At 43.1% G+C, this 27,254-nt stretch overlaps 1 protein-coding gene across 6 annotated transcripts in view; it reads right to left on the bottom strand.

Moving 5' to 3' along the window:
* The window catches only part of LOC140482362 (von Willebrand factor D and EGF domain-containing protein), a 303,821-nt gene that overhangs the window by 117,125 nt on the left and 159,442 nt on the right, over positions 1–27,254 (bottom strand). For all 6 annotated transcript variants that reach the window (XM_072579721.1, XM_072579723.1, XM_072579720.1 and 3 more), the window contains one exon: positions 16,433–17,367. In XM_072579721.1, coding sequence (XP_072435822.1) covers positions 16,433–17,367 — 935 coding nt within the window. The remainder of the gene's footprint in view (positions 1–16,432; positions 17,368–27,254) is intronic.

Below are 27,254 nucleotides of genomic sequence, written 5' to 3' on the forward strand. Positions count from 1 at the left end.
AACATATTAATAAATTCTCAGAGGTAGCCAGACAGACAAATGAGGGTAAGAAAACTCATAACAGATGTCAGGCTGAAAAAAAAGGGCTGTTTTGGGTTAATCATAACCGAGGATACTGGTGAGGACAAATTCTGGACTCAAAGAAACAAGAAATTTAAAGATCAAGGTGTTGACAGTGGGCGCTGCACTACTGAAGTCTATGTGATTAAGCTCAGAGAAGGTTAAGTGAAGCAATTTTGTGTTAAAAAGATATGAGCGGGTTCACCCTGGGTGGACAGAGAAAAGAGACCCTGTTCAAGTTGGGACAAGCCTGTGACTTTATATAGAAGACTATATTCCTGCTGAGAGTAGAGTGCAAAGCACCAATGGGTCCTTTTGGTTGTGTTAAGAAATAAACAAGAGTAAAGGTTTTTTCTATAATTCAGAGGATTATTTATTTGCTAAGGAGTGTTTAGTATATTTATTATCATGTTCATTCAAAGATATAGAAACCAATTTTTAGAATATTTACATTGTCTACTGGGAAATTCATACCTTTTTAACATTCTTTATCAAACTTTACAGGAAGCAATCAACAATACTTCTGATACTTATAAGATGGCTAGTTAAGATATCAGAAGCGAAGTAGGGAGAAGTGTATTCACACCCAAAAGGCCTGGTTTTAGCTTTGGCACAAACAAATGGAAAATACTTCCCCATACCAGAGAAGATTTAAATCTGAACCAACTCTGGCAGCATGCAGGATCCAGAAATGTTGATCATTAAACATCACATCAGCACTAGACTGTCGGATGTATGTAAATACTCAACATGGTTCCCAGCTGTCTTCAGTTTTACAGCAAAATAAGCAGGCAGAAAAATGTGACTGACTGGAAAACTGGAAATACAATCATTTGTTCTCCCCTTACTCCCATCTCTTCACTCATCAAAATTTCTCCCTGGCTATGTCTCCTTTTCCTTCCTCCCACTCAGCTTGGCTTGTATTTGTCCTCTCTCATCCTTGTATGAGTACACAGATTTCCTCACAACAATCACAAACACTGATCACTTTGTTTCCATCAACCTTTGCAGCAGCATTATTGGTTTGACCTTCATGGCTTGGAGAATAACAAACCACCCTCTATGACAATGTCAAATTCTGACCATTTGCACACTTGAAACAAATCTGCTTCACAATATGAAGATCAATATTATCTGATTTCTGGTGAGTGGTGGTTATATTTAAGTAACATATACATTAAAAGTTTTTTAAAAATCTTCTAAATATACCAACTGTAATGTATATTTAAGCAGAGCTTACTCACAGAGCTACCTTTGCCTTTTAAATAAGGTAAACCACCAGATATATTGCATTATACTGTTGAAATAATTCTTGAGACTTTTATACCTGAGGTGAGGCAGAGTTGGGCTTGTAATGATCCCACACAATTTCTACCATGGGTTGGTGGGAATAACTAGAGTTGGGGCCGCCACTTGTGGAAGCAGTCCAGAGGCAAGAAAGGAGATAGGCAAATGGGCAAGGATTGCAGTTTTGAAGCCATACCTCCAGAGCTGACACATCTACACAATAGGCTTCCTAGGAGAAAGTGAGGACTGCAGATGCTGGAGATCAGAAATGAAAAATGTGTTGCTGGAAAAGCGCAGCAGGTCAGGCAGCATCCAAGGAGCAGGAGAATCGACATTTCAGGCATAAGCCCTTCTTCAGGAATGAGGAAGGTGTGCCAAGCAGGCTAAGATAAAAGGTAGGGAGGAGGGACTTGGGGAAGGGGCATTGGGAATGCAATAGGTGGAAGGAAGTTAAGGTGAGGGTGATAGGCCGGAGAGGGGTTGGGGGCGGAGAGGTCGGGAAGATGATTGCAGGTCAAGAAGGCCGTGCTGAGTCCGAGGGTTGGGGAGATAAGTTGGGGGGAGGGGGAAATGAGGAAGCTGGAGAAATCTGCATTCATCCCTTGTGGTTGGAGGGTTCCTAGGCGGAAGATGAGGCGTTTTTCCTCCAGGCGTCATGTTGCCATAGTCTGGCGATGGAGGCGGCCAAGGACCTGCATGTCCTTGGTGGAGTGGGAGAGGGAGTTAAAGTGTTCAGCCACGGGGCGGTTGGGTTGGTTGGTGTGGGTGTCCCAGAGGTGTTCTCTGAAATGTTCTGCAAGTAGGCGGCCTGTCTCCCCAATGTAGAGGAGGCCACATCGGGTGCAGCGGATGCAGTAAATGATGTGTGGAGGTGCAGGTGAATTTCTGACAGATATGGAAGGATCCCTTGGGGCCTTGGAGGGAAGTGAGGGGGGAGGTGTGGGCACAAGTTTGCATTGCTTGCGGTTGCAGAGGAAGGTGCCGGGAGCGGAGGTTGGGTTGATGGGGGGTGTGGACCTGACGAGGGAGTCGCGGAGGGAGTGGTCTTTCCAGAACACTGATAGGGGAGGAGAGGGAAATATATCCTTGGTGGTGGGGTCTGTTTGGAGGTGGCGGAAATGACAAAGGATAATACGATGTATCTGGAGGTTGGTGGAGTGGTAGGTGAGGACCAGTGGGGTTCTGTTCTGGTGGCGATTGGAGGGGCGGGGTTCAAGGGTGGAGGAGCGGGAAGTGGAGGAGATGCAGTGGAGAGCATCGTCAACCACGTCTGAGAGGAAATTGCGGTCTTTGAAGAAGGAGGCCATCTGGGTTGTTCGGTATTGGAATTGGTCCTCTTGGGAGCAGATGCGGCGGAGGCGAAGGAACTGGGAATATGGGATGGCATTTTTACAGGGACAGGGTGGGAGGAGGTGTAATCTAGGTAGCTGTGGGAGTCGGTCGGTTTATAGTAAATGTTCGTGTTGAGGCGGTCGCCTGAGATAGAAATGGAGAGGTCTAGGAAGGGGAGGGAGGAGTCTGAGATGGTCCAGGTAAATTTGAGGTCGGGGTGGAAGGTGTTAGTAAAGTGGATGAACTGTTCAACCTCCTCATGGGAACACGAGGTAGCGCCGATACAGTCATCGATGTAGCGGAGCAAATGGTGGGTGGTGGTGTCGCCAGTGTAGCTGCGAAAGGTGGACTGTTCCACATATCCTACGAAGAGGCAGGCATAGCTGGGACCCATGCGGGTGCCCATGGCTACTCCTTTGGTTTGGAGGAAGTGGGAGGATTGGAAAGAGAAGTTGTTCAGAGTGAGGACCAGTTCAGTCAGTCGAAGGAAGGTGTCAGTGGCAGGGTACTGGTTGGGTCGGCAGGAAAGGAAGAAGCGGAGGGCTTTGAGTCCTTCATGATGGGGGATGGAGGTGTATAGGGACTGGATGTCCATGGTGAAGATAAGGCGTTGGGGGCCAGGGAAGCGAAAATCATGGAGGAGGTGGAGGGCGTGGGTGGTGTCCCAAACGTAGGTGGGTGTTCTTGGACTAAGGGGGACAGGACCATGTCGAGGTATGCAGAGATGAGTTCGGTGGGGCAGGAGCAGGCTGAGACAATGGGTCGGCCGGAGCAGTCAGGTTTGTGGATTTTGGGCAGGAGGTAGAAACGGGCGGTGCGAGGTTGTGGGACTGTGAGGTTGGAGGCAGTGGATGGGAGACCCCCTGATGTGAAGTAGTTATGGATGGTCTGGGAGATGATGGTTTGGTGGTGGGAGGTGATATCTGATGATTTACAGATGCCAGTGTTGGACTGGCGTATACAAAACTAAAAATCAAAAATCACATAACACCAGGTTATAGTCCAACATGTTTATTTGGAAGCACTAGCTTTCAGAGTGCTGCTCCTTCAGCAGGTGGTTGTGGAGTATACGATCGTAAGACACAGAATTTATAGCAAAAGTTTACAGTGTGGGGTAACTGAAATTATATATTGAAAAAGACCTGGATTTCCAATACATAATTTCAGTTACATCACACTGTAAACTTTTGCTATAAATCTTTTGCTATATGTATCTTATGACCTTATACTCCACAACCATCTGATAAAATAGCAGCGCTCCGAAAGCTAGTGCTTCCAAATAAAACTGTTGGACTATAACCTGGTGTTATATGAGTTTTAACACTGTAAATTTGAATTAGTAAGATGGTCAAATGCAATCTGTAGTGACAGATAGACCAAGAGACCGCTTAGAAATGCTAATTTTTCTTGATGTTGATGCTGGAGAATTATGAAAGAGAACTATTGAATCATTGCATGAATGTGTGAATACAAAGATGAATCAAATTAGTTCACACATTTGAAAATTACAAAATGAGTTCCTTGTGTAAATGCTCACTCTTCATGTGGAAAATGTAATTAGTGACAAGTTGTTTTGATTTTCAGGGTAAAGAATTTGAGAAAACTTCCAAAAACCTTTTAATACTAGCATAACAAAGCTAAATTATCTACATGTACTATTTCCTGTTTAATGTCTGTGACCAGTTAAATAGTGAAAGACGACTAGTGGACATATCACTCCTTCAAAGAACTAATTTTAAGAGATTGTGTGAATGAAATATTTATGCTACTGATCTATTGCTCTTGGCAGGATGCACCACATAAAATTATGATCTAAGGGCATCATTTAAGCAATGTACTACACAGAATAAAGTAAACTAGCTAAAATGCAAGTGTCCCCAACTTAAGTTTGTGCCAATAAGCAAAAAGATCAACTGATGGCATTAGAAATGTAAAGAAAGACTCATTCAGAATAAACGAAGAGTTGCTAAGAAAATAATGAGTTATATAAACATATACATTGATACAATTGGAAATGGATTGTCCTCTACACACATTGAAAATGGTTGTGTTTTAAATCACACTGACTTTCCCTTAATGTTGTGGAACACAGCCTATTTGCATTCAGAAACGGGCAACTGATCCCAATTTATCTTGATACTTGGAGAATGCTTCCTACTTAATCACATTGTATGCGTTTTGCTGAACTTTTTACAACAAATCCAGCATTGCTCTCATTTTAATTGTGAACACCACTTTTCAAACTTCAATCTTATCTTCAAAAAAATGTTCTTCCTAAGTGCCTCGCCCTAAATTGAATTGCTAAATAGATAATTAAATGTTGTGCTTGTTACAGATTTACAAAGTGACATCTTTTTTTCTTCCCAGGGAGGAATTTCAGTCAATTTGATCTGACAGGAATTTGACATGATATGATAAACCTCACCCATTCTTACTTTTACTTGCATTGATCTTGGTCCAAAAAGAGTCAGCACGAATTACCATCACTCATTCTCATTTTATGTTAGTTAGTGTCCTCAGGTTTCAATACTTGTCACAGGACATGCCATGCTGATTAGGACACGTGAGCCAAAACAATGAATGGCTGCCGAAATGTACAGAGCAGACATTGCTGATTTGATACCAGCGGTGATATCTATTTTGAACCTCAATACTCAACTTGATATTTTCTAACCAGCCTCTTCAGAGATGTTATTGCACACTTCTGGACCATATGGAACTTGAACCCAGGCCTTCTGGATCATTACCACTGCGCCACTTTTCAATACTCCACTAAATGACCTCGAAGCCCTTTACAGTGAACCCTAATTTTCCAACAAGAGTAGACACCACCCTCACATCTGCCCAAGCCCTCACCGGTACTACTTAAAATGAGTTGTTGATTGATTAATTTTTCTACATGTGATGGTTCTATGAGCATTTAAGATTTCCTGTAGCTTTTTAAGTACAAAGGTCTACACAGCAAAAACAAGACAGTTCTGCATGTGCTTTTACTACTTGAAGAATTCGGCACTAATCCATTGGTCCCAGACATGGGTGCACTAATATGTATTCACTTTGGAATATTCCATGAATTGGTGAAAGAACAGAGGTCAGACAGAACAAAATGAATTGGTGAAGATGGAGAAAGAGTAGGAAAAGAGCCAGAAGTTAAATCCACTCTGGGTGCTCAGGCACTCACCAACTGAACCTCAGGAGTAATAAGGAAGCACTCACCGATATCTGCCACTGGCTACGGCCATAGAGCTAGACTGGGGATACATTGCCAATTTTTGTGAACGTGACTGTGGCAATGAACTTTCTTGCATCCGACTCCTTTCGGACTGGAGTCGGAGATATTTGCAACATTTCACAATTTGTCATTGATGTTGTATAAGTGAGGTCAATGAGGTGCTCTATTCAATAAGTTAATTAATTCCATTCTCTCGTGCCAGAGTCAAACAGATGGAATGAGCAGGTGGCTTTGCTAAGCTGAGGTCTTCCACAGGTGCTATGAGTTCAAAGTATGTCTCTTTGCTGCATGGCAACACTGTTCAATGTTAAAACCGAGAGGGATTCCATTCTCATAAGGTTCAACTAGTATGTGACCATAGGTAGACCAGCATGCAGGTTACTGCCTCGTGTCCTAGAAGACCCTGACACTTTAATTCTGCAACAGTCCCTTGCCAGTTATAGTCGAATCATTAGATCAACCCAAAGGGGAGGGAGTGCACAACAGGGGCTATCCTCTAAACCACAGGCAGTGTCATTTTCTGAATGCAACAGCACACCCCAACAGAGTTCAAACTGACTTTTTAATCTCTGTCCTTGCATATTCTTGAAAAGGAAAAGCACAAAATGTGTCTGCAGTTTGGAATGGAATTTGCAGGCAGTAGCATGCTCTAGAGGTTTGCCTCACTATCATCATCTTTGTAGTCATAGGAGATCACAGTCCAATCCATTATGACTTCCTTCATCCCTGCTTCTAGGGCTGTAGTTGGAAGTTCTCTTCACATCTGTATGCCTGAAATTCCATGGATCTCTCCCTCTCCAGATACACATTTAATTTGTAGCCACAGCCATGTTGGACTGTATCAGTCTTCTTTTAAAGAACATATTGTGGAATTGCAAGTTAAAAATGTCCACAGTTCTGGCCTGTAGTCATGACAGTATTAACCCAAAAGCAGAGTGGAGAGGTGGGGAGAGGTGGGTCTCACCGTCATGCAATGCTTCACTAATCAGATTAGCTTCCTGCACAACTCTCAGAACGTGCTCCAGCCAGAGTACACCTACCTTTTAAGTGCTGTGGGATAGTTTAACTCTACTGAATCATTCACAATCAGCAGTGTTTGCTGAGTCCTGGCTGGACACTGAAATAATTTAAAACAGCAGATGCTGTGAAGTTAATGTGTTTCATTAATTGCATTGAATGTGCACAGGTTAATCATGAACAGCAATCCCAGCACCCATTTTTCAGTTTATCCAATTCAATTTCAGACTTCTCTTGGCAAAGCAGGTATCCATTTCTCAGGATTTAAAATAGTTCCTATTAAATCCACTGATCAATAAATCACGACTGGGATTCAAGACATTTACTTACTTGAAGTTTGAGGGTTGCCTGCAAATTGCCACATTATTCAGTGGCAAACAAAAGTTCATGCTTTGAACAGGTTTTATTGGGCCTGGTGTCCTGTAGATAGCATGATGGATTACGGTTTATTATAAAATACTCTATGTCACAATATCTCATTCCACAGTGAATGTGTAACACACAGGAAATTTCATCAGCATGCTTTGAGTGTCTCCAAGTGATTGAAAATCCATGCCTGTGAGAGTTTTCACTGCTCAATATGGAGCAGATGTAACTCTCCCCAAAAACCCATCTCACTTATCTAAGACTGGAGTGACTCAGTGTCACCTAGCCCGAGGGAAATGCTGGTATAGACAGCCTGTTGACAGTTTAGGCAGCAAATAATTTTCTTGCTATCTTATTCAGCTAGAAGAACTCTGGCCAGAACTTTGTTTTCTGATTACCTGGAGCTGAATGTGAAACATTTCAACATCATGACAGGCTCCATAAATGAGTTCTTTGATCAATCATCAACCTTTCCTCCTCCAAACTGGATTTGCTTGACTCAGACTCAGATTTAGAAGCCTGCCAGATAGGCTTGTAAAAGAAAAACTAAGTAGATGCTGACTCATTTAATAATTTTAAATCAGAGAATAGCTGATTATTATTAGCCAAGGTTTTTAAAGGATTTAAAGCCAAGATGCAGCTAAGAAATAGTTTAACCACTGTCTCAGAGAATAATGGGACAGGTTTAAGGAGCTGCATCTACTCTCCTGTTCTACTCTCCTGTTCAAATGATGAGCATCATTAAAAGGGAAGTAAATTCAGGTGGAGTCAGTCAGCAACAAAATATGTGCCAGAAGCATTTTTGATGGGAGGAAAACAAACAGGCTCCCTTGTTGCTATGAGCTTACATGATTGAAGTTAAAAATCACACAACATCTGGTTATAGTCCAACAGGTTTATTTGGAAGCACTAGCTTTCGAAGCGCTGCTTCTTCATTAGATGGTTGTGAAGCAGGGCCATGAGACACAGAATTTGTAGCAAATGGTTCTGCTTCACAACCACCTGATGTAGGAGCAGTGCTTTGAAAGCTAATGCCTCCAAACAAACCTGTTGGACTATAACCTGGTGTTGTGAGATTTTTAACATTGTCCACCCCAATCTAACACAGGCTCCTCCAAATCATGTTTACATGGTTGGAGTGAGCACTAATGGCAAGACTTAAAGCTATTCAAAGGGAAGGGGAGGGATACCAAGGACTGCATTCTCTTTCATAATCCTGCTGATTATCAGGTTGGATAGCACTGGACAATAAAACTTCAGTTCAACCATTTTGGTAATTGAGATTTACAGGTTTTTCACTGGTGTGCACGGTCATCCCCTTCCCATGATCATTAGGGGTCGCCCTTAACCCAATAATGGAGGATGGTGGCTGGGCCGATGAACTGGTTTCCTTCCAGTCAGTCCAACGTTCTTACTGTACTCTGAGACCATCATGGGAAGCTGCTGCAACAACTTGAGTCTCCCCAACAGCGGGGAAAGTGAGGACTGCAGATGCTGGAGATCAGAGCTGAAAAATGTGTTGCTGGAAAAGCGCAGCACGTTAGTCAACATTATGGCAGCTCCCTGACCCCGATAAAATAGTACAGCACAGAAGGCGACCATTTCAATTAGTTCCACTCTACTGTCCTTTCCATTTAATCCATAGGTTTTAGTTTGAAATATTTATCCAAATCCTTTCTGAAATTTATTAAACCTGTTTCCACTGCCCTTTCCCAGATCATGATTGACTGCTTAAAACAAAAGGCATTATATTATTGCTGGTTGTTTTGCCAATTATGTAAATCTGCCTCCTCCGGAAACTGACCTTTCTGCACTGAAAATAGATTCTCCTCATTTACGGCTGCTAAGCACTTCAAGATTTTCAACACCTCCCTCAAATTTCCCTTTAACCTTCTCTGCTACCGTCAAAAATGTGCAAATATGGAATCCAGTTCTTTTTGTTCCTGTATTCCTTTAGAATTGTAGCAATTTTCTCTCTCCTCCTTCTTCCTCTCTCTATGAATCCTCCTGCACACTGTTACCATCCTCCTCATTGATTACTACAGTCTGAGCTTTGTTCCGTATGAAAAGTTTAAAATCATGCTATGTATGTCCAAATAGATATTATGAATGTATCCAAAAGAGCATTGGGTCCAATATCAATCTTCAGGACAATGTCAATTTATACTTCCCTTCAGTCAGTAAACTACCATTCAGCAGTACTGTTTGCTTCCTGTCCCTTAGATCTCTATGAAACCACTCATCCATTAATCTTACAGATGATGGTAGACTTCAAAATTGTAGCCTATTATGTGGTGCTTTTCAAAGTTCAAAAGCAAAATGCCAAACATAGCGTCCAACAACAATCTCCTTCACTTCAACTAAGAACGCAACTGGGGTGATCAAAGTTATTTAGCACCCCATATATTTCCCAAGGTTGTCAAATAGCAGTGTCCAGGGCTAATGTTTCAAAGCTTTTCCATCATTGAAGTGATGTGGCTGCGATTGCTGGTTTTATTCCTCCCCCATTTTGAACAATGTAAATAGGGAAGAACAAGCTCTCTGGCCACAGAATTAAAGGCTTTGTTGCAAACAGCCTGAAGAAGAAAGTGTAACCTGGTGTCTGAGCATAACAAATAGGAGCAGGATTGAGCCTCCTCTACCATTCAATTATAGTTGATCCTCATTTTCCTGTCTTCTCCCTGTATCCCTCAATTCCCTGAGAAACCAAAAGATCCAACTCAGCCTTAATTATAATCAACAATGGAACATTTTCTGGGGTAGTGAATTCCAAAGGTTCAAATCCCTGAGTGAGGAAATTTCACTTCACAGTTCCAAATGACCAGCTTTTTTTTCCTGACATCACTGCTCCAGCATTCTAGAATCGCTAGCCAAGATTATACAGCTGAATTAACTTCTGTGTCTACTCTTAAATCCCTTCAGAATTGTCCATGTTTCAAATGCAATACGATTTATTTGACTAAATTCAAGAGAGTATTGGTCCAACTTACTCATGCCATACCCAAATATCTTCTTATCACAGTAACCAATCTGCTGAAGCACTACTACACAGCCTCATAGTTAAGTATGATTAGTTACATACAGAGACAAAAAACTGCCACAGTACATATGCATAGCCTTATCAAAGCTTTCTATAACTGCAGCAATACTCATTCTGTAGTCCCCTTGCAATAAAGGTCCATGTCATTTGCACAATTGCTTGCTGTACCTGAATGACACTTTTTATTTGAGCTATATGCAACTTAAAGATATTTTACACGACTATATCCAAGTCTCTCTCAATATGAGCATTTAGAAGATTCATTTATATTCCCACTACAAAAGTGAAAATCTCAAATGATACACTTTGAACAAATATCAATGTTTGCATCCTTATTGCTGCTACAACTGTAGCTATGGACTGTGGTACTCCTATTCGCTTAAGCCTGCATTGTTGTCTCTTCATGGCTTCTATCCATCATGGATTCTCTCGGATGTTGGAAACCTGTGCTGCACTCTTTGAGGCTGCTCTATTCTATCCTTATCTAAAAGTAACTCTCTCTCATCTCAGTAAGTCCCACAGATTCCTTATCAAGAAATCATCCTTGACAAATTAATTAGAAATCTTTGAGGAGCTAACAAGCAGGACCAAAAAGTGGAAGAAATGGATGTAACATATTTGGATTTTCTGAAGGTGTTTAATAAGGTACAATACATTAGACTACTTAATAAGATGTGTCCATGCTGTTGGAGATAGTATGTTAATATGGATAAAGAATTGCCTAGGTAATAGATAGAACATAGAACAATATAGTGCAGAACAGGGTCTTCGGCCCTCGATGTTGCGCCGACCTATGAACTATTCTCAGCTCATCCACCTACACTATCCTAAAATCATCGATGTGCTTATCTAAGGATTGTTTAAATCTCCCTAATGTGGCTGAGTTGACTACATTAGCAGGTAGGGCATTCCATGCCCTTACTACACTCTGTGAAAAGAACCTGCCTTTGACATCTGTCTTAAAACTATCACCCCTCAATTTGTAGTTATGCCCCCTCGTACAAGCTGACGACATCCTTCTCGGAAAAAGACTTTCACTGTCTACCCTATCTAATCCTCTGACCATCTTGTATGTCTCTATCAAATCCCCTCTTAGCCTTCTTCTTTCCAATAAGAACAGACCCAAGTCTCTCAGCCTATCCTCATAAGACCTTCCCACCAGACCAGGCAACATCCTAGTAAATCTCCTCTGCACCTTTTCAAATGCTTCCACATCCTTCCCGAAATATGGGGACCAGAACTGTACCCAATATTCCAACTGTGGCCGCACCAGTATTTTGTACCATTGCAGCATGATATTGTGGCTCTGGAACTCAATCCCTTTACGAATGGAGACTAACACACCGTATGCCTTCTTAACAGCATTATCCACCTGGGTGGCAACTTCCATGACAAAGTTGGGATATGATGGGCATTTTCAGGATGACAGCATGCAACTAGTGGTGTGTCACAGGGATTAGGTCTGGAACCACAATTATTTACACTACATATGAATGACTTGGATGAGGAAAGTGAATGAACTCTAGCCAAGTTTGCAGATGACATAAAAGTAGGTCGGAAGGCAAGTGATGAGAATGACAGAGTCTGCAGAGAGATATAAACAGGTTAAGTGAGTGAGCAAACACTTAGCAGATGGAAGATAATATTGGGAAACATGAAGTTTACACTTTGGCCCAAGGATTAAAGGAGCTGAATATTATTTAAATGGAGAAAGACTGCAGAAAGCTACAGTACAGAGGGATTTGAGAGTCCTCATGCATAAAACACAAAAAGCTAGAATCCAACTTTAGCAAATAAGGAAGGCAAATGGAATGTCAGCCTTTATTTGAAAGGGAATGGAGTATAAAAAAGAAAGAAACCTTGCTAAAACTATGCATGGCATTAGTCAAACCACAGCAGTAATACAGTGAACAGTTTTGTGCCCCTTATCTCAGGAATTATGTACAGGCATTGGAGGCAGTCCAGAAAAGCTACACAGGTTGATTCTGGAGGTTCCCTGCAGCTCAATGTTTTCTTTCTTTCACTTTTCTTGAATAGCATCATAATATCGGTATTATGAGGACAGGTTAAGTGGGCTAGGCCTGTATTCGTTGGAATTTAAAAGAAGAGTTTTCAGAGTTATTGAGACATGCAAGATTCTTCAGGGACTTGATGCGGTAGATGTGAAAAGTTTATTTCCTCTTTTTAGGGCCAGAGAGCATAATTTAAGAATAACAGATTGCCCTCTTCAGACAGAGATGAGGAGGAATTCCTTTTCTTCGAGGGTAGTGGATCTGTGGAAATCTTTACCGCATAGGGCTATAGAAGTTGGTTCGTAGGTAGGAGTGTGGAGTTGAGGATGATCAGATCAGGTATGATTTTACTTGGTTGGCAGCCTTCTGCTCTTATATCTTATTGTCTCAATGTCCAATGGTGGTTGATGACACTATATAAATACAAGTCTTTCTTTTCACCCTTTTGGGGCCTCATTCCTATTTACATCCTCAGAAATCTTGAATAGAAACAGAGATATACAGCAAACAAAACTGTCAGACCAACTCCTCCATGCTGACCAGATATCCTAAATTAATTTGCCAACATTTGGCCCACATCTCTCTGAATCCTTCCTTTTTGTGTACCTATCCAGATGCTTTGAAACGTTAGAATTGTACCAGCCTCCACCACTTCCTCTGGCAGTTCATTCCATACACACACCACCCTCTCTGTGTGAAAATATTGTCCTTAGATCCCTTTTAAATCTTTCCCCTCTCACCTTAAACCTATGCCCTCTAGATTTGGACTCCCCTACCCTGGGGAAAGATCTTGGCTATTCATCCTATCAATGCCCCTCATGACTTTGTAAATCTCTCTTAAAGTCACCCCTCAGCCTCTGACACTCCATGAAAATAGCCTCAGCCTATTCGACCTCACCTTACAGCACAAACACCCCAAACCTTGGCAAGATCATTATAACTCTTTTCTGAACCCTTTCAAATTTCACAACATCTTTCCGACAGCAACACGACCAGAATTGAACAGAGTATTCCAAAAATAATTTGTCATATCATTTCCCTTCCATAAAACATGTTCGTGCTAGTTATACAGTGTTTTTTTTTAAAACTGCATTGTTAAGCCTTCCTTAATAAATAGATTCCAGCACTTTCTTAACGACTGATGTCTGACTAATTTCTCTGCAGCTCAATGTGCTTTTTTACTTTCACGTTTCTTGAATAGCATTGCTACCTTTGATAGTTCCAGAAATTGGAAACTGTTCTCTAGTCCAGGATTTTTTGGAAAATCATGCAGCAACATCTTTTAAAATCACTGGAAGTAAGCCATAGGCCCTCGAGATGTGTCAGTTTTCAATCCCTCTAGTTTCTCTAATATGTTTTCTCTGCTGATATTAACCACTTTAAATTTTTCACTCATATCAGCGTTTTAGTCTTGATGTGCAAGTCGTTCCAGGAACCACAAATTATTATATTGCTAAGATCCAGCTGGATGGCAAATTTGAGTTAACTGCCCTGAAGCAAAGTCATGTTCTGTGTCTGCAGCACTTACATACACAGTGAGGGCACCAGAGACACCAGAAGCCTCTGCATTAATCTAAAAAGCTCTTGCACTCACAACACAATGATTTCCTGTCTTATGGGTCTATTACATCCAAGTGTAAGTTTTAACAGATTCCTTCACACAAAACATTAAAACCAACCTAAAGGAATTACATGCTCTTGACTTCCACATCACATATTCAAATCAAGATCACAGTTGAGTCCTACAGATATATGCTCCAAATAAATAGTCTTTATTAAAACCTTTCACTAAGGGATTTGCTATAGACAAAGTGTCCACACAAATTATTCAAAGATTCTTGTATGAAGCAACAGATAAGCAAAGAGGATTAGACACGTAGCATATTAAATAAAAGACGGCTGTTTGGTCAAATGGCATCACTTTACACAACATATTGACTTTTAGCTGCAATATAACAGTCTTTGTTAAATCTCTGCAGGTATAGAATTGCTCTGCTTAGACTCTTTGTACAGGCATGAATTTTAAACAGTGAATTCAACACGTACATGCTTTCTTTCGGACCTCCCAAGGACCACAGGATAACCCATTGACTGAAGTTTTGGGCACTTGTGTAGCAATAGTTGCCCTGTACCAGGTTCCCTCAAAACAGAATCCTACAGGAAGCCTGTCAGACATGGAAGTCTATGGTATTTGGTATAAGTACACATTGTTGATTTCCTAAATCCAGAGAGAGAGAGAGAGTGTGTGAGTGTGAGTGTGAGTGTGAGTGTGAGGAGTGTGAGAGTGAGTGCAGAGAATCATAGACAAAGGATAAAGCTCTGGGAGATATAGTGGCAAGACTTATACTCAATTAACAACAATGGAATATAAAACTGTCTCACTAATGGCAGCCACAAAACTATAGAATCTTATGAAAACTTATTCACTAATGTTCTTCAGGGAAGGAAATTTGTCATCCTTAGTTGGTCCGGCCTACATATGACTCCAGACCGACAGCAATGTGGTTGACTCTCAACACTCTCTGAAATTGCCACAGATGCCACTCAGCTGAAGGGCAATTAGGAATGAGCAACAGATGTTCTCCTTGCCAGCAACATCAACATCAAATTTAATTAAAAACAAAATGCCATTACCCAAATCCCAACCTATCCTGTCTTTGATCTCCAGTCAGAACATTTCAAATAAAAACCAAGTAAAGGTGAAAATATGAGTTTTCCCAATTGCAAGTTACTCAAAGCGAATCAATTTGAATCATTTGGGAAGGAGCCAGGTTTCTGATGCATTTAAGCTTCACATTAACATTTCTTAAAAGCCACTTAACCAACACCAGCTGCCAGCTTTAGAAAAGTCAGAATTAGCTTAGTGTAGCTGAATGCATTTGAAGTCCTCAATGGGAATTGCTACCCAGGTATCAACTAATCTCAGGTATAATACAAATATATAATATGACAACATCTGTTCTATCCAAAGAGAGAGTAAATGTTTTACTGTGCGAAAGCAGACCTCAATCACTTCCACTGTTTGTGTTAGTATACACTTTCCTCATTGTAACAGATTATAGCTTTGTCTCAGTGAAACTGAAATCATCTGAAACCATTCCTGCCACAAGATCATTAAGCCAAAGCTATTCAACGGAGATATTTATTTTAAAATACAAACTGACAATGATACTAGACAAAGATTTTACAGTACTGAGAGGTGCCACTAAATATCTGTTGGACAAATTTGTACAATAAGATCCATTACACCCAAAAATTCTAAATTGTTTTGCTAAATGTAACATATCATATGTAAATTTTGTTTTTTGTTTGATTAAGACGCTATGGAATGTCTTGGAATCAACCTCCTTTGATCCTTCTGTTTTGAGACCGGCCTGATATCCGATCTTTGATGAAACGCAACTTCCTCCAGTTAAACACTGGCGTGGCAGGAACATTTTGTTAAGCTTTGATTCAATTTGGATCGTATGGTGTCAAATTTTAATACAAAAATTGTATTTTTTTGCCCATTAAGTTTCTTCTTCACAACCAAAATTTAGATCATAGTGACCATCCAAAGTACAAATTCCTCCCCCTGAAGAGATGTGAAGTGCAGCCATTTCTCTGCATGGATGCAGCTGAAAACAAAATGCACTTTATGATCAAAAGTAGAAAGTAAGGAGAAGTTAAAATGTAGGCTAGAATTCTAGCCTGACCTGAAACCATACAAAAGAATTAAGTAGTAAACTTACTTTGGTATTTATTCAAATATCAAAATATGACATTATAGCAATCCAAAATTTTACATTTTTACAGAGCTAATCTGTGGGATTAGTGACTTGTGATCTGTGCATTTTAGCAGCCTAAATTTGGCTCTGTTTCTCCTAAATACCTGGAAGACTGTTTTATTCCCCCCAATCAAACCTACTAGAACATCTGTCCACCACAGTAAGATTTGCATTATTGCTTGTAAAAATAAACATGCAATTGAAAGAGCTGGTTTGTTTGTCAAAGAGGAGTGAATCTTCAGTGAACTTTTGACTTTTGCACTTTGAAGATGTAATTCTGTCCAAGAAGTCACAACAATTAAAATAGCTTTATGCTTACCATTAGAAATGCTGCAATCATGGGAGCTGTACTCAACAAAACACCGGCAGCCCCACACTGTACACTGCCCATTCCCACTGCACCGATTTGGACATCGGAGAGCTGTAACTATTCCTTCAACATCTGTTCTGTGGGTCCATTTATACCTATTTTCCAAAAGCTTTCTTTCACACTCATTGTCAAGAAACGCCAGCATCCCTTCCTCCCATGCAAGATCGTCTTTAAGTTGCAAGTCTAAAATGCAGAGGTCCACAGCCTCAATAAGCTTTCTTCCAAGGAAGTCTTGACACACCACACCAATTGTGGAGTTTCTAAGGGTTTGTTGGCAAATCTCAAGGGCCTTGGCTGACGTAAGTCCACTTGGAGTTGGCCATGTTGGCTGCACACCAGGCCGGTTTCCAGATAGATGGTCTTCTGGGAAAAAGTAAGTTAAGCTTTCCAGATCAGTTTGACTCAGGCTTTGGTATGTGAATATTGGTAGGTATTCATAATATCCTTGTCTTTTTACTCTATGTAATGTAATCTTTGATTCAACAAAAGCAGTTATGTCTGGCCAACTGGAATACCCCACTGACTGACCAGTAGATGTAAACGTTTGGCCTTTGGAACCATGTGTTTCCAAGTATTTTTGCAGATCTCTATGTCCTTTTGACTCTTCAGAAGACTGGGCTACATCATGCTTTTTGAACACTGACAGTTCCGGATTGCTTATGTATTCTGCAGTAACATCCAAAAAAGGAATCATTGAAGTCAAATCCACATTGTCATATGCCTGGCAACGAGAGGATAGATGAGAATGACCGTATCTAGTGGTCAGCTTATTAAACGAATGGAGAGACATAGTATATTCCTTTTGACAACTGCAATAATTTTTTCTTTTTTCTCTCTCAGAGGGTGGTGGTGTCTTATCAAACAAACTTTCCCCTGGATGTATTCTATAACAAACACAGCCAAGTTAGTTAATTAATAAATATTCTTTTCAAACTCCTGTTCTTATCAACATATAAACATTTACCTTGAGAATATGTGCTGTATTATCATAATGACACAATTTCTCCTGTTATTTTAGATTAAGTGAGAAATCACTATGAGCCAAAAACCATATGAAAATCATTTTCTACTTAATTGTAAAAACAACAAAGGTGCATTAATCCGTTTAATTCTTGCAATCAATAAATATTGTACAACCACAAAGATGAAGGGACATTGCATGTATGAAAGTGATCTTAACATTCAGTAATCAGAAGATGTCAGCATTTTATTTTTAAATAAAAGCACAAGCAATTTTATGTAACTCCAAACAGTCCAGTAGACTATTTAATCTTCATGAACAAATCTAAATACCAGTTAATAAAAGCTAAATACTGTGGATGCTAGAAATCTGAGACAAACACATAGCATGCTGGAGAAACTCAGCAATGCTGAGAGCAATGGAGAGAGAGAAACAAAGTTAATGTTCTGAATCTGGTATGATTCTTCTTTAGAATATTTCTAAACTTAAGAGGGAAATCAGGAGGAGAAATAAGGTTAAGGAGAATTCTAAGGGTTTTTATAGAGACATTAAGGACAAAAGGGTAACTAGGGAGCGAAGAGAGCCCCTCAAAGATCAGCAAGGCAGTCTTTGTGTTGAGTCACAGGAGATGGGTAGATACTAAATAAGTATTTTGCATCAGGATTTACTGTGAAGGAGGGCATGGAAGATACAGAATGTGGGGAAATAGATGGTGATATCTTGAAAAATGTCGACATTATGGAGGAGGAAGTGCTGGATGTCTTAAAACCCATAAAGGTGGATAAATCCCTAGGACCTGATGGGGAGTACCCTAGAACTCTTTGGGAAGCTAGGGAAGTGATTGCTGGGCCCCTTTTGAGATATTCGTATCATTGATAGTCACAGGTGAGGTGCCAGAAGACTGGAGTTGGCTAACGTGGTGCTATTATTTAAGAAAGTTGGTAAGGAGAAGCCAGGAAGCTACAGACCAGTGAGCCTGGTGCTGGGCATGTTGTTGGAGAGAATCCTGAGGCACAGGGTATACATGCACTTGGAAAGACAAGGACTCAATAGGGATAGTCAACATTGCTTTGTACATGGGATATCACGTCTCACGAACTTGATTTGAGTTTTTGAAAAAGTAATAAAGAGGATTGATGAGAGCAGAGCGGTGGACGTGATCTATATGGATTTCTGTAAGGCGTTTGACAAGGTTCCCCATGGGACACTGGTTAGCAAGGTTAGATCTCATGGAATACAGGAAGAACTAGCCATTTGGATACAGAAATGGCTCAAAGGTAGAAAACAGAGGCTGGTGGTGGAGGGTTGTTTTTCAGACTGGAGACCTGTGAGCAGTAGAGTGCCACAAGGATTGGTGCTGGGTCCCCTACTTTTCATCATTTATATAAATAATTTGGATGTGAGCATAAGAGGTATAGCTAGTAAGTTTGAAGATGACACAAATTTGGAAGTGTAGTGGACAGCAAAGAAGGTCAACTCAGATTGAGCAGATGGGCCAATGGGCTGAGAAGTGGCAGATGGAGTTTAATTCAGATAAATGTGAGGTGCTGCAGTTTGGGAAAGCAAATCTTTGCGGGGCTTATATACCTAATGTAAGGTCCCAGGGAATGTTGCTGAACAAAGAGACCTTGCAGGTCCATAGCTCCTTGAAAGAAGAGTCACAGGTAGATAGGATAGTGAAGATGGTATGCTTTTTCTTTATTGGTCAGAGTATTTTGACCATTTTGACAGAGCGGCGAGGAGAGAAGGTGAGGTGAAGCAAGGGCTGCCGGGAAGGGTAAGTTTTCCTGCTTAAAAAGGGACTTACCTCGGGAGTCGGGCCTCCATTTTGACAGAGCAGCAAGGAGAGAAGGTGAGGTGAAGCGAGGGTTGCTGGGAAGGTAAGAGCTTAATTTATATTTGGGTAGTGGCGAAACCCAAGATACTACACGTGCAGTATCTCCCTCCTGCCCCTGCCTCCTCTAACCGGAAGAAAGAGACTCTAAGGTAAGGTTTTTATTTCTTTCTTATCTTGCTTTTTCATATATTTAAATGCATTGCTTGGTTTTAGTTAGTTCGTATAAAGCTAAGGTTATGATGGCAGGAGACTTCAGACCCATGGCATGTGACTCTTGCTTGATGTAGGAGCTTAGGAACATGTCTGACGTTCCTGACTCTTTCACTTGCAAGAAGTGTGTCCAGCTGCAGCTCTTGTTTGACTGCATGTGGGGAGGCTACAGAAGGATCTAGACAGGTTGGGAGAGTGGTCCAGGAAATGGCTGATGGAATTTAACGTGAGCAAGTGCGAGGTCTTGCACTTTGGCAAAAAGAATATAGGAATGGACTACTTTCTAAATGGTGAGAAACTTAATAAAGCCAAAGCACAAAGGGATCTGGGAGTGCTAGTCGAGGATTCTCTAAAGGTAAACATGCAGGTTGAGTCTGTGATTAAGAAAGCGAATGCAATGTTGTCTCTTATCTCAAGAGGGTTGGAATATAAAAGCAGAGATGTACTACTAAGACTTTATAAAGCTCTGGTTAGGCCCCATTTGGAGTACTGTGTCCAGTTTTGGTCCCCACACCTCAGGAAGGACATACTGGCACTGGAACGTATCCAGCGGAGATTCACACGGATGATCCCTGGAATGACAGGTCTAGCATATGAGGAACGGCTGAGGATACTGGGATTGTATTCGTTGGAGTTTAGAAGATTAAGGGGAGATCTAATAGAGACGTACAAAATAATACATGGCTTTGAAAAGGTGGATGCTAGAAAATTGTTTCTGTTAGGCGAGGAGACTAGGACCCGTGGACACAGCCTTAGAATTAGAGGGGGTCATTTCAGAACGGAAATGCGGAGACATTTCTTCAGCCAGAGAGTGGTGGGCCTGTGGAATTCATTGCCACGGAGTGCAGTGGAAGCTGGGACGCTAAATGTCTTCAAGGCCGAGATTGATAGGTTCTTGTTGTCTAGAGGAATTAAGGGCTACGGGGAGAACGCTGGCAAGTGGAGCTGAAATGCGCATCAGCCATGATTGAATGGCGGAGTGGACTCGATGGGCCGAATGGCCTTACTTCCACTCCTATGTCTTATGGTCTTATGGTCTTATGACAGCTCTGGAGCTGCGGGTGGACTCGCTGTGAAACATCCGTGATGCTGAGGAGGTTATGGATAGCACATTTAGTGAACTGGTCACACCGCAGGTTAGAATTGCTGAGGGAGACAGTGAATGGGTGACCAAACGACAGAAAAAGAGTAGGAAGGCAGTGCAGGTGTCCCCTGCAATCATCTCCCTCCAAAAACAGTTATACCGTTTTGGATAGTGTTGGGGGAAGATGGCTCACCATGAGAGGGCAGCAGTTATCAAGATCATGGCACCGTGACAGGCACTGCTGTCCAGAAGGGCGGAAAAGAACTCATAGGGCATGCTATTGTGAGGGGAGTAGATAGGCGGTTCTGTGGCCGAAAACAGGACCCCTGATGGTATGTTGCCTTCTAGGTGCTCGGGTCAGGGATGTCACCAATCGGCTGCAGAGCATTCTGAAAGGGGAAGGTGAACAACCAGTTGTCTTGGTGCATATAGGCACCAATGATATAAGTAGAAAATGAGATGAGGTCCTGAAAGAAGAATTCAAGGAATTGGGAGAGAAGTTACGGAGGAGGACCTCAAAAGGTAGTGATCTCAGGATTACTACCAGTGTCACGTGCTAGCCAGCATAGAAATGAAAAAAAATAAGCAGGATGAACACATGGCTTGAGAGATGGTGCAGGAAGGAGGGGTTCAGATTTGTTGGACATTGGGATCGGTTCTAGGGAAGGTGGGACTATTACAAAATGGACGGTCTACACCTGAACCAGACTGGAACCAATGTCCTTGGGAGAGTTTTTGCTACTGTTGTTGGGGAGGTTTTAAACTAATGTGGCAGGGAACTGGGAACCAGAAGAGAAAACAAGTGGGTAGCGAGGTGGAGACTGCAGACTGTAAGAATCATGAAGATAGTATTAATAAACAGAGGAGTAGGCAGGGAAAAGATGAGCACAAAAGAACTGGTGGCCTGAAATGCATCTAGTTTAATGCAAATGGTGTATAGTGTGTAAGGCAGGTGAACTTAGGGCTTGGATTGGTGCCTGGGAGTATGATGTTATTGCAATCACAGAGACTTAGTTGAAGGAAGGGCATGGTGATTGGCAATTAAATGTTCCAGGATATAGACACTTCAGACAGGACAGGAAGGGAAGTAAAAAGTGGGTGGAGTTGCATTGCTAGTCAGGGATGATATCACGGCTGTGCTAGAGGAGGACACTATGGAGGTCTTGGGTAGTGAGGCATTATGGGTGAAGCTGAGAAATAAGAAGGGTGCAGTTACATTGTTGGGGCTGTATTATAGACCTCCCAACAGTGAGCAAGAGGTAGAAGATCAAATATGTAAACAGATTATGGAAAAATGTAGAGACAATAGGGTCGTGGTGATGGGAGATTTTAATTTTCCCAACATTGACTGGGATACACTTAGCGTCAGAGGTCTGGATAGGGTAGAATTTGTAAGAAGCGTCCAGGAGATTTTTCTAGAGCAGTATGTCAATAGTCCGATGAGGGAAGGGGCCATATTGGATCACATACTGGGGAACGAGCCAGGACAGGTGGTAGAAGTTGCGGCAGGGGATTTCTTTGGGGACAGTGACCACAATTCTGTTAGTTTTAGAAGACTCGTAGATAAAGATGAGAGTGGTCCTAAGGGCCAAGGCCAATTTTATCAAAATTAGGCAGGAGCTGGGAAATGTGGATTGGACACAGCTATTTGAAGGGAAGTCCACATTTGATATGTGGGAGGCTTTCAAAGATAGGTTAAAGATAGTGCAGGATAGGCATGTCCCGTTGAAGGCGAAGGATAGGAAAGGAAAGATTCATGAATCGTGGATGACAGGAGAAATTGTATAACTAGCCAAGAGGAAAGGGGAAGTGTACATAAGGTCTAGGCAGCTAAGAACAGATCGGGCCCTAGAGGAATATCGGAAGAGTAGGACAAGTCTTAAATGAGGAATCAAGTGGGCTAAAAGGGGTCATGAAATAGCTTTAGCAAGCAGAATTAAGGAGAATTCCAAAGCATTTTATTCTTTCATAAGAAGCAAGCAGATAACTAAAGAAAGGATTAGTCCACTAAAGGATAATGAAGGAAGGCTGTGTGTTGAATCTGAGAAAATGAGTGAGGTTCTGAATGATTACTTTGCATCAGTGTTCACTGAGGAGAGGAACATGATGAATCTTGAGATTAGAGTTAGAAGTTTGATTAGTCTAGATCACGTTGACATACGTAGGGAAGATATGTTGGGTAGGCTAGAGGTTATTATGATAGACAAATCCCCACGACCGGATGGGATCTATCCCAGATTGCTGAGGGAGGTGAGAGAGGAAATAGCTGGGGCCCTGACAGATATCTTTGTAGCATCCTTAAATACAGGTGAGGTCTTGGAGGACTGGAGGGTTGCTCATCTTGTCCCCCTGTACAAGAAGGGTAGTAGGGATATTCCGGGTAACTACAGACCAGTGAGCCTGACATCGGTTGTGGGAAATTCGCTGGAGAGGGTACTGAGGGATAGGATCTATTTATATTTAGAAAAGAATGGGCATATCAGTGTTAAGCAACATGGTTTTGTGTGGGTGAGATCGTCCTTACCAACTTAATAGAGTTCTTTGAGGAAGTGACCAAATTGATAGATGAAGGAAGGGCTGTTGATGTCATATACATTGACTTTAAGGCATTTGATAAGGTTCCCCATGATAGACTAATGGAGAAGGTGAAGTCAGATGGTGTGCAGGGTGTTCTAGGTGGGTGGATAAAGAACTGGTTGAGCAACAGGAGACAGAGCGCAGTAGTTGAAGGGAGTTTCTCAAAATGGAGAAAAGGTGACCAGTGGTGTTCCACAGGGGTCAGTATTGGGGCCACTGTTGTTTGTAATATACATAAATGATCTGGAAGAGGGCACTGTTGGTATGATCAGCAAGTTTGCAGATGACATGAAGATTGGTGGAGTAGCAGAAAGCATAAGGGACTGTCAAAGAATACAGGAGGATATAGACAGATTGGAGAGTTGGGCGGAAAAGTGGCAGATGGATTTCAATCCACACAAATGTGAGAGTGATGCATTTAGGCAAGACTAATTCTAGAGCGAATTATACAATGAATGGAAGAGCCTTGGGAAAAGTTGATGAGCAGAGAGGTCTGGGAGTGCAGGTGCATTGTATCCTGAAGGTTGCTGCACAGGTGGATAGAGTGGTCAAGGGGGCATATGGTATGCTTGACTTCATTGGACAGGGTATTGAGTATAAGAGCTGGCAAGTCATGTTAACATTGTACAAGATATTGGTTTGGCTGCATTTAGAATACTGTATACAGTCCTGGTCGCCACATTACCAAAAGGATGTGGACGCTTTGGAGAGGGTGCAGAGAAGGTTTACGAGGATGTTGCTTGGTATGGAAGGTGCTAGCTATGAAGAGAGGTTGTGTAGGTTAGGTTTATTTTCATTAGAAAAAAGGAGATTGAGGGGGGACCTGATTGAGGTTTACAAATTCATGAAGGGTATAGACAGGGTGGATAGAGACAAGCTTTTTCCCAGGGTGAAGGATTCAGGTCACGCTTTCAAGGTGAGAGGTGGAAAGTTTAAGGGGGATACACGCAGCAAGTACTTCACACAGAGGGTGTTGGGCGTCTGGAACGCGCTGCCAGCAGAGGTAGTAGAGGCAGGCATGGTAGATGCGTCTGGACAGATGCACGAGTAGGTGGGGAGCAGAGGGATACAGATGCTTAGGAATTTACTGATGGGTTTAGACAGTACATTGGGATCAGCTCAGGCTTGGAGGGCCAAAGGTAAAAACAATGACTGCAGATGCTGGAAACCAGAGATTAGATTAGAGTGGTGCTGGAAAAGCACAGCAGTTCAGGCAGCATCCGAGAAGCAGTAAAATCGAAGTTTTGGGCAAAAGCCCTTCATCAGGAATACAGGCAGACAGCCTGAAGGGTGGAGAGATAAATGAGAGGAGGGTGAGGGTGGGGAGAAAGTAGCACAGAGTACAATAGGTGAGTGGGGGTGGGGATGAAGGTGATAGGTTTGGGGGGGGTGGAGTGGATAGGTGGAAAAGAAGATAAGCAGGTCATGGGGACAGTGCTGAGCTGGAAGTTTGGAACTGGGGGTGAGGTGGGGGAAGGGGAAATGAGGAAACTGTTGAAGTCCACATTGATGACCTGGGGTTGAAGTGTTCCGAGGCAGAAGATGAGGCGTTCTTCCTCCAGGCGTCTGGTGGTGAGGGAGCAGCAGTAAGGAGGCCCAGGACCTCCATGTCCTCGACAGAATGGGAGGGCGAATTGAAATGTTGGGCCACAGGGTGGTGTGGTTGATTGGTGCGGGTGTCCCAGACATGTTCCCTAACGCGCTCTGCTAGGAGGCGTCCAGTCTCCCCAATGTAAAGGAGACTGCATCGGGTGCAACGGATACAATAAATGATATTAATGGATGTGCAGGTAAAACTTTGATGGCAGTGGAAGGTTCCTTTAGGGCCTTGGATGGAGGTGAGGGAGGTGGTGTGGGCGCAGGATTTGCAATTCCTGTGGTGGCAGGGGAAGGTGCCAGGTGGAAGGGTGGGTTTTAGGGGGGCATAGACCTGACCAAGTAGTCACGGATGGAAGGTTCTTTGCGGAAGGTGGAAAGGGATGGGGAGGGAAATATATCCCTAGTGGTGGGATCTTTATGGAGATGGCGGAAATGGCTGATGATTAGGTTTATGTGAAGATTGGTAGGGTGGAAGGTGAGCACCAGGGGTGTTCTGTCCTTGTTACAGTTAGAGGGGTGGGGTCTGAGGGCGGAGGTGCGGGATGTGGACGAGATGCGTTGGAGGGCATCTTTAACCACGTGGGAAGGGAAATTGTGGTCTCTAAAGAAGGAGGCCATCTGGTATGTTCTGTGGTGGAACTGGTCCTCCTGGGAGCAAATATGGCAGAGGCGGAGGAATTGGGAATACGGGATGGCATTTTTGCAAGAGGTGGGGTGGGAAAGAGGTGTAATCCAGGTAGTGGTGGGAGTCGGTGGGTTTGTAAAAAACGTCGATGTCAAGTCGGTCGTCGTTAATGGAGATGGAATAGTCCAGGAAGGGGAGGGAGGTGTCAGAGATGGTCCAGGTAAATTTAAGGTCAGGGGTGAATGTGTTGGTGAAGTCGATGAATTGCTCAACCTCCTCGCGGGAGCACGAGGTGGCGCCAATGCAGTCATCAATGTAACGGAGGAAGACGTGGGGAGTGGTGCCGGTGTAATTACGGAAGATCAACTGTTTTATGTAGCCAACAAAGAGACAGGCATAGCTGGGGCCCATACGTGTGCCCATGGCTACCCCTTTGGTCTGGAGGAAGTGGCTGGATTCGAAGGAGAAATTGTTAAGGGTGAGGACCAGTTCGGCCAAATGAATGGGTGTGTCAGTGGAAGGGTGCTGTTGGGGACGTTGGGAGAGGAAGAAATGGAGGGCTTTGAGGCTCTGGTCATGGCGGATGGAGGTGTAGAGGGATTGGATATCCAAGGTGAAGATGAGGCGTTGTGGGCCAGGGAAACGGATGTCTTGGAGGAGGTGGAGGGCATGGGTGGTGTCTCAAACGTATGTGGGGAGTTCCTGGACTAGGGGGATAGAACAGTGTCGTGGTAGGTAGAGATGAGTTCAGTGGGGCAGGAGCATGCTGAGACAATGGGTCGGCCAGGTAGTCAGGCTTGTGGATCTTGGGAAGGAGGTAGAACCGGGCAGTGCGGGGTTCCCGGACTATGAGGTTGGAAGCTGTGGGTGGGAGATCTCCTGAGGTGATGAGGTTCTGTATGGTCTGGGGGATGATGGTTTGGTGATGGGGGGTGGGGTCATGGTCGAGGTGGTGGTAGGAAGAGGTGTCCTCGAGTTGGTGTTTGGCTTCAGCGTTGTAGAGGTCAGTGCGCCAGACTACCACTGCGCCCCCTTTATCTGCTGGCTTGATGGTGAAGTCGGGATTGGAGCAGGGGGATTGGAGGGCTGCGCGTTATGAGGGTGAGAGGTTGGAGTGGGGGAGGGGGGTAGACAGGTTGAAGCGGTTAATGTCCCGGCAGCAGTTGGAAATGAAGAGGTTGAGGGCGGGTAATAGGCCAGCGCGGGGTGTCCAGGTGGATGAAGGGGTCCTCGGAAGGTGGGCGGGAATCCTGATTGTGACAGTAAGCTCGGAGGCGGAGGCGGCGGACAAAGTGTTCAACTTCATAGTGTGTATTAAATTCATTGATGCATGAGTGGAGAGGGATGAAGGTGAGTCCTTTGCTGAGGACTAATCGATCGTCCTCAGTGAGGGGGAGGACTGGAGGGATGGTGAAAACTCGGCAGGGCTGGGAGCTGGGATCTGGTGTGGGTGTGGAGCTGGGAGTGGTGGTGGGGCCGGGAGTGGTGGTGGGGCCGGTAACTGGTGTGGTGGTGGGGGGACTGGGGTGGAGTCATGAGTAGGGGTGTTGTTCCCCCCATGGTTCTGGGGGTCGGGGATGGTGACAGTGGGATCTGTGGGGGGCGTGTCAGCAGAATGCAGGAGAGTGGCGCTGGTAGGGATGAACACGGCAGTCGGGGGGTGGGGTGGCGGAAGTCACTGAGTATGTGACATCAGCGATGATGTGAGGAGCGGATCTCTGACACCTCCCTCCCCTTCCTGGACCTCTCCATCTCCATCTCCATTAACGACGACTGACATGACACCACATTTTTTACAAACCCACCGACTCCCACAACTATCTGGATTACACCTCTTCCTACCCTACCTCCTGCAAAAATGCCATCCCGTATTCCCAA

The sequence above is a fragment of the Chiloscyllium punctatum genome, chromosome 10, assembly GCF_047496795.1.
Source record: "Chiloscyllium punctatum isolate Juve2018m chromosome 10, sChiPun1.3, whole genome shotgun sequence".
In the NCBI taxonomy this organism is placed as follows: domain Eukaryota; kingdom Metazoa; phylum Chordata; class Chondrichthyes; order Orectolobiformes; family Hemiscylliidae; genus Chiloscyllium; species Chiloscyllium punctatum.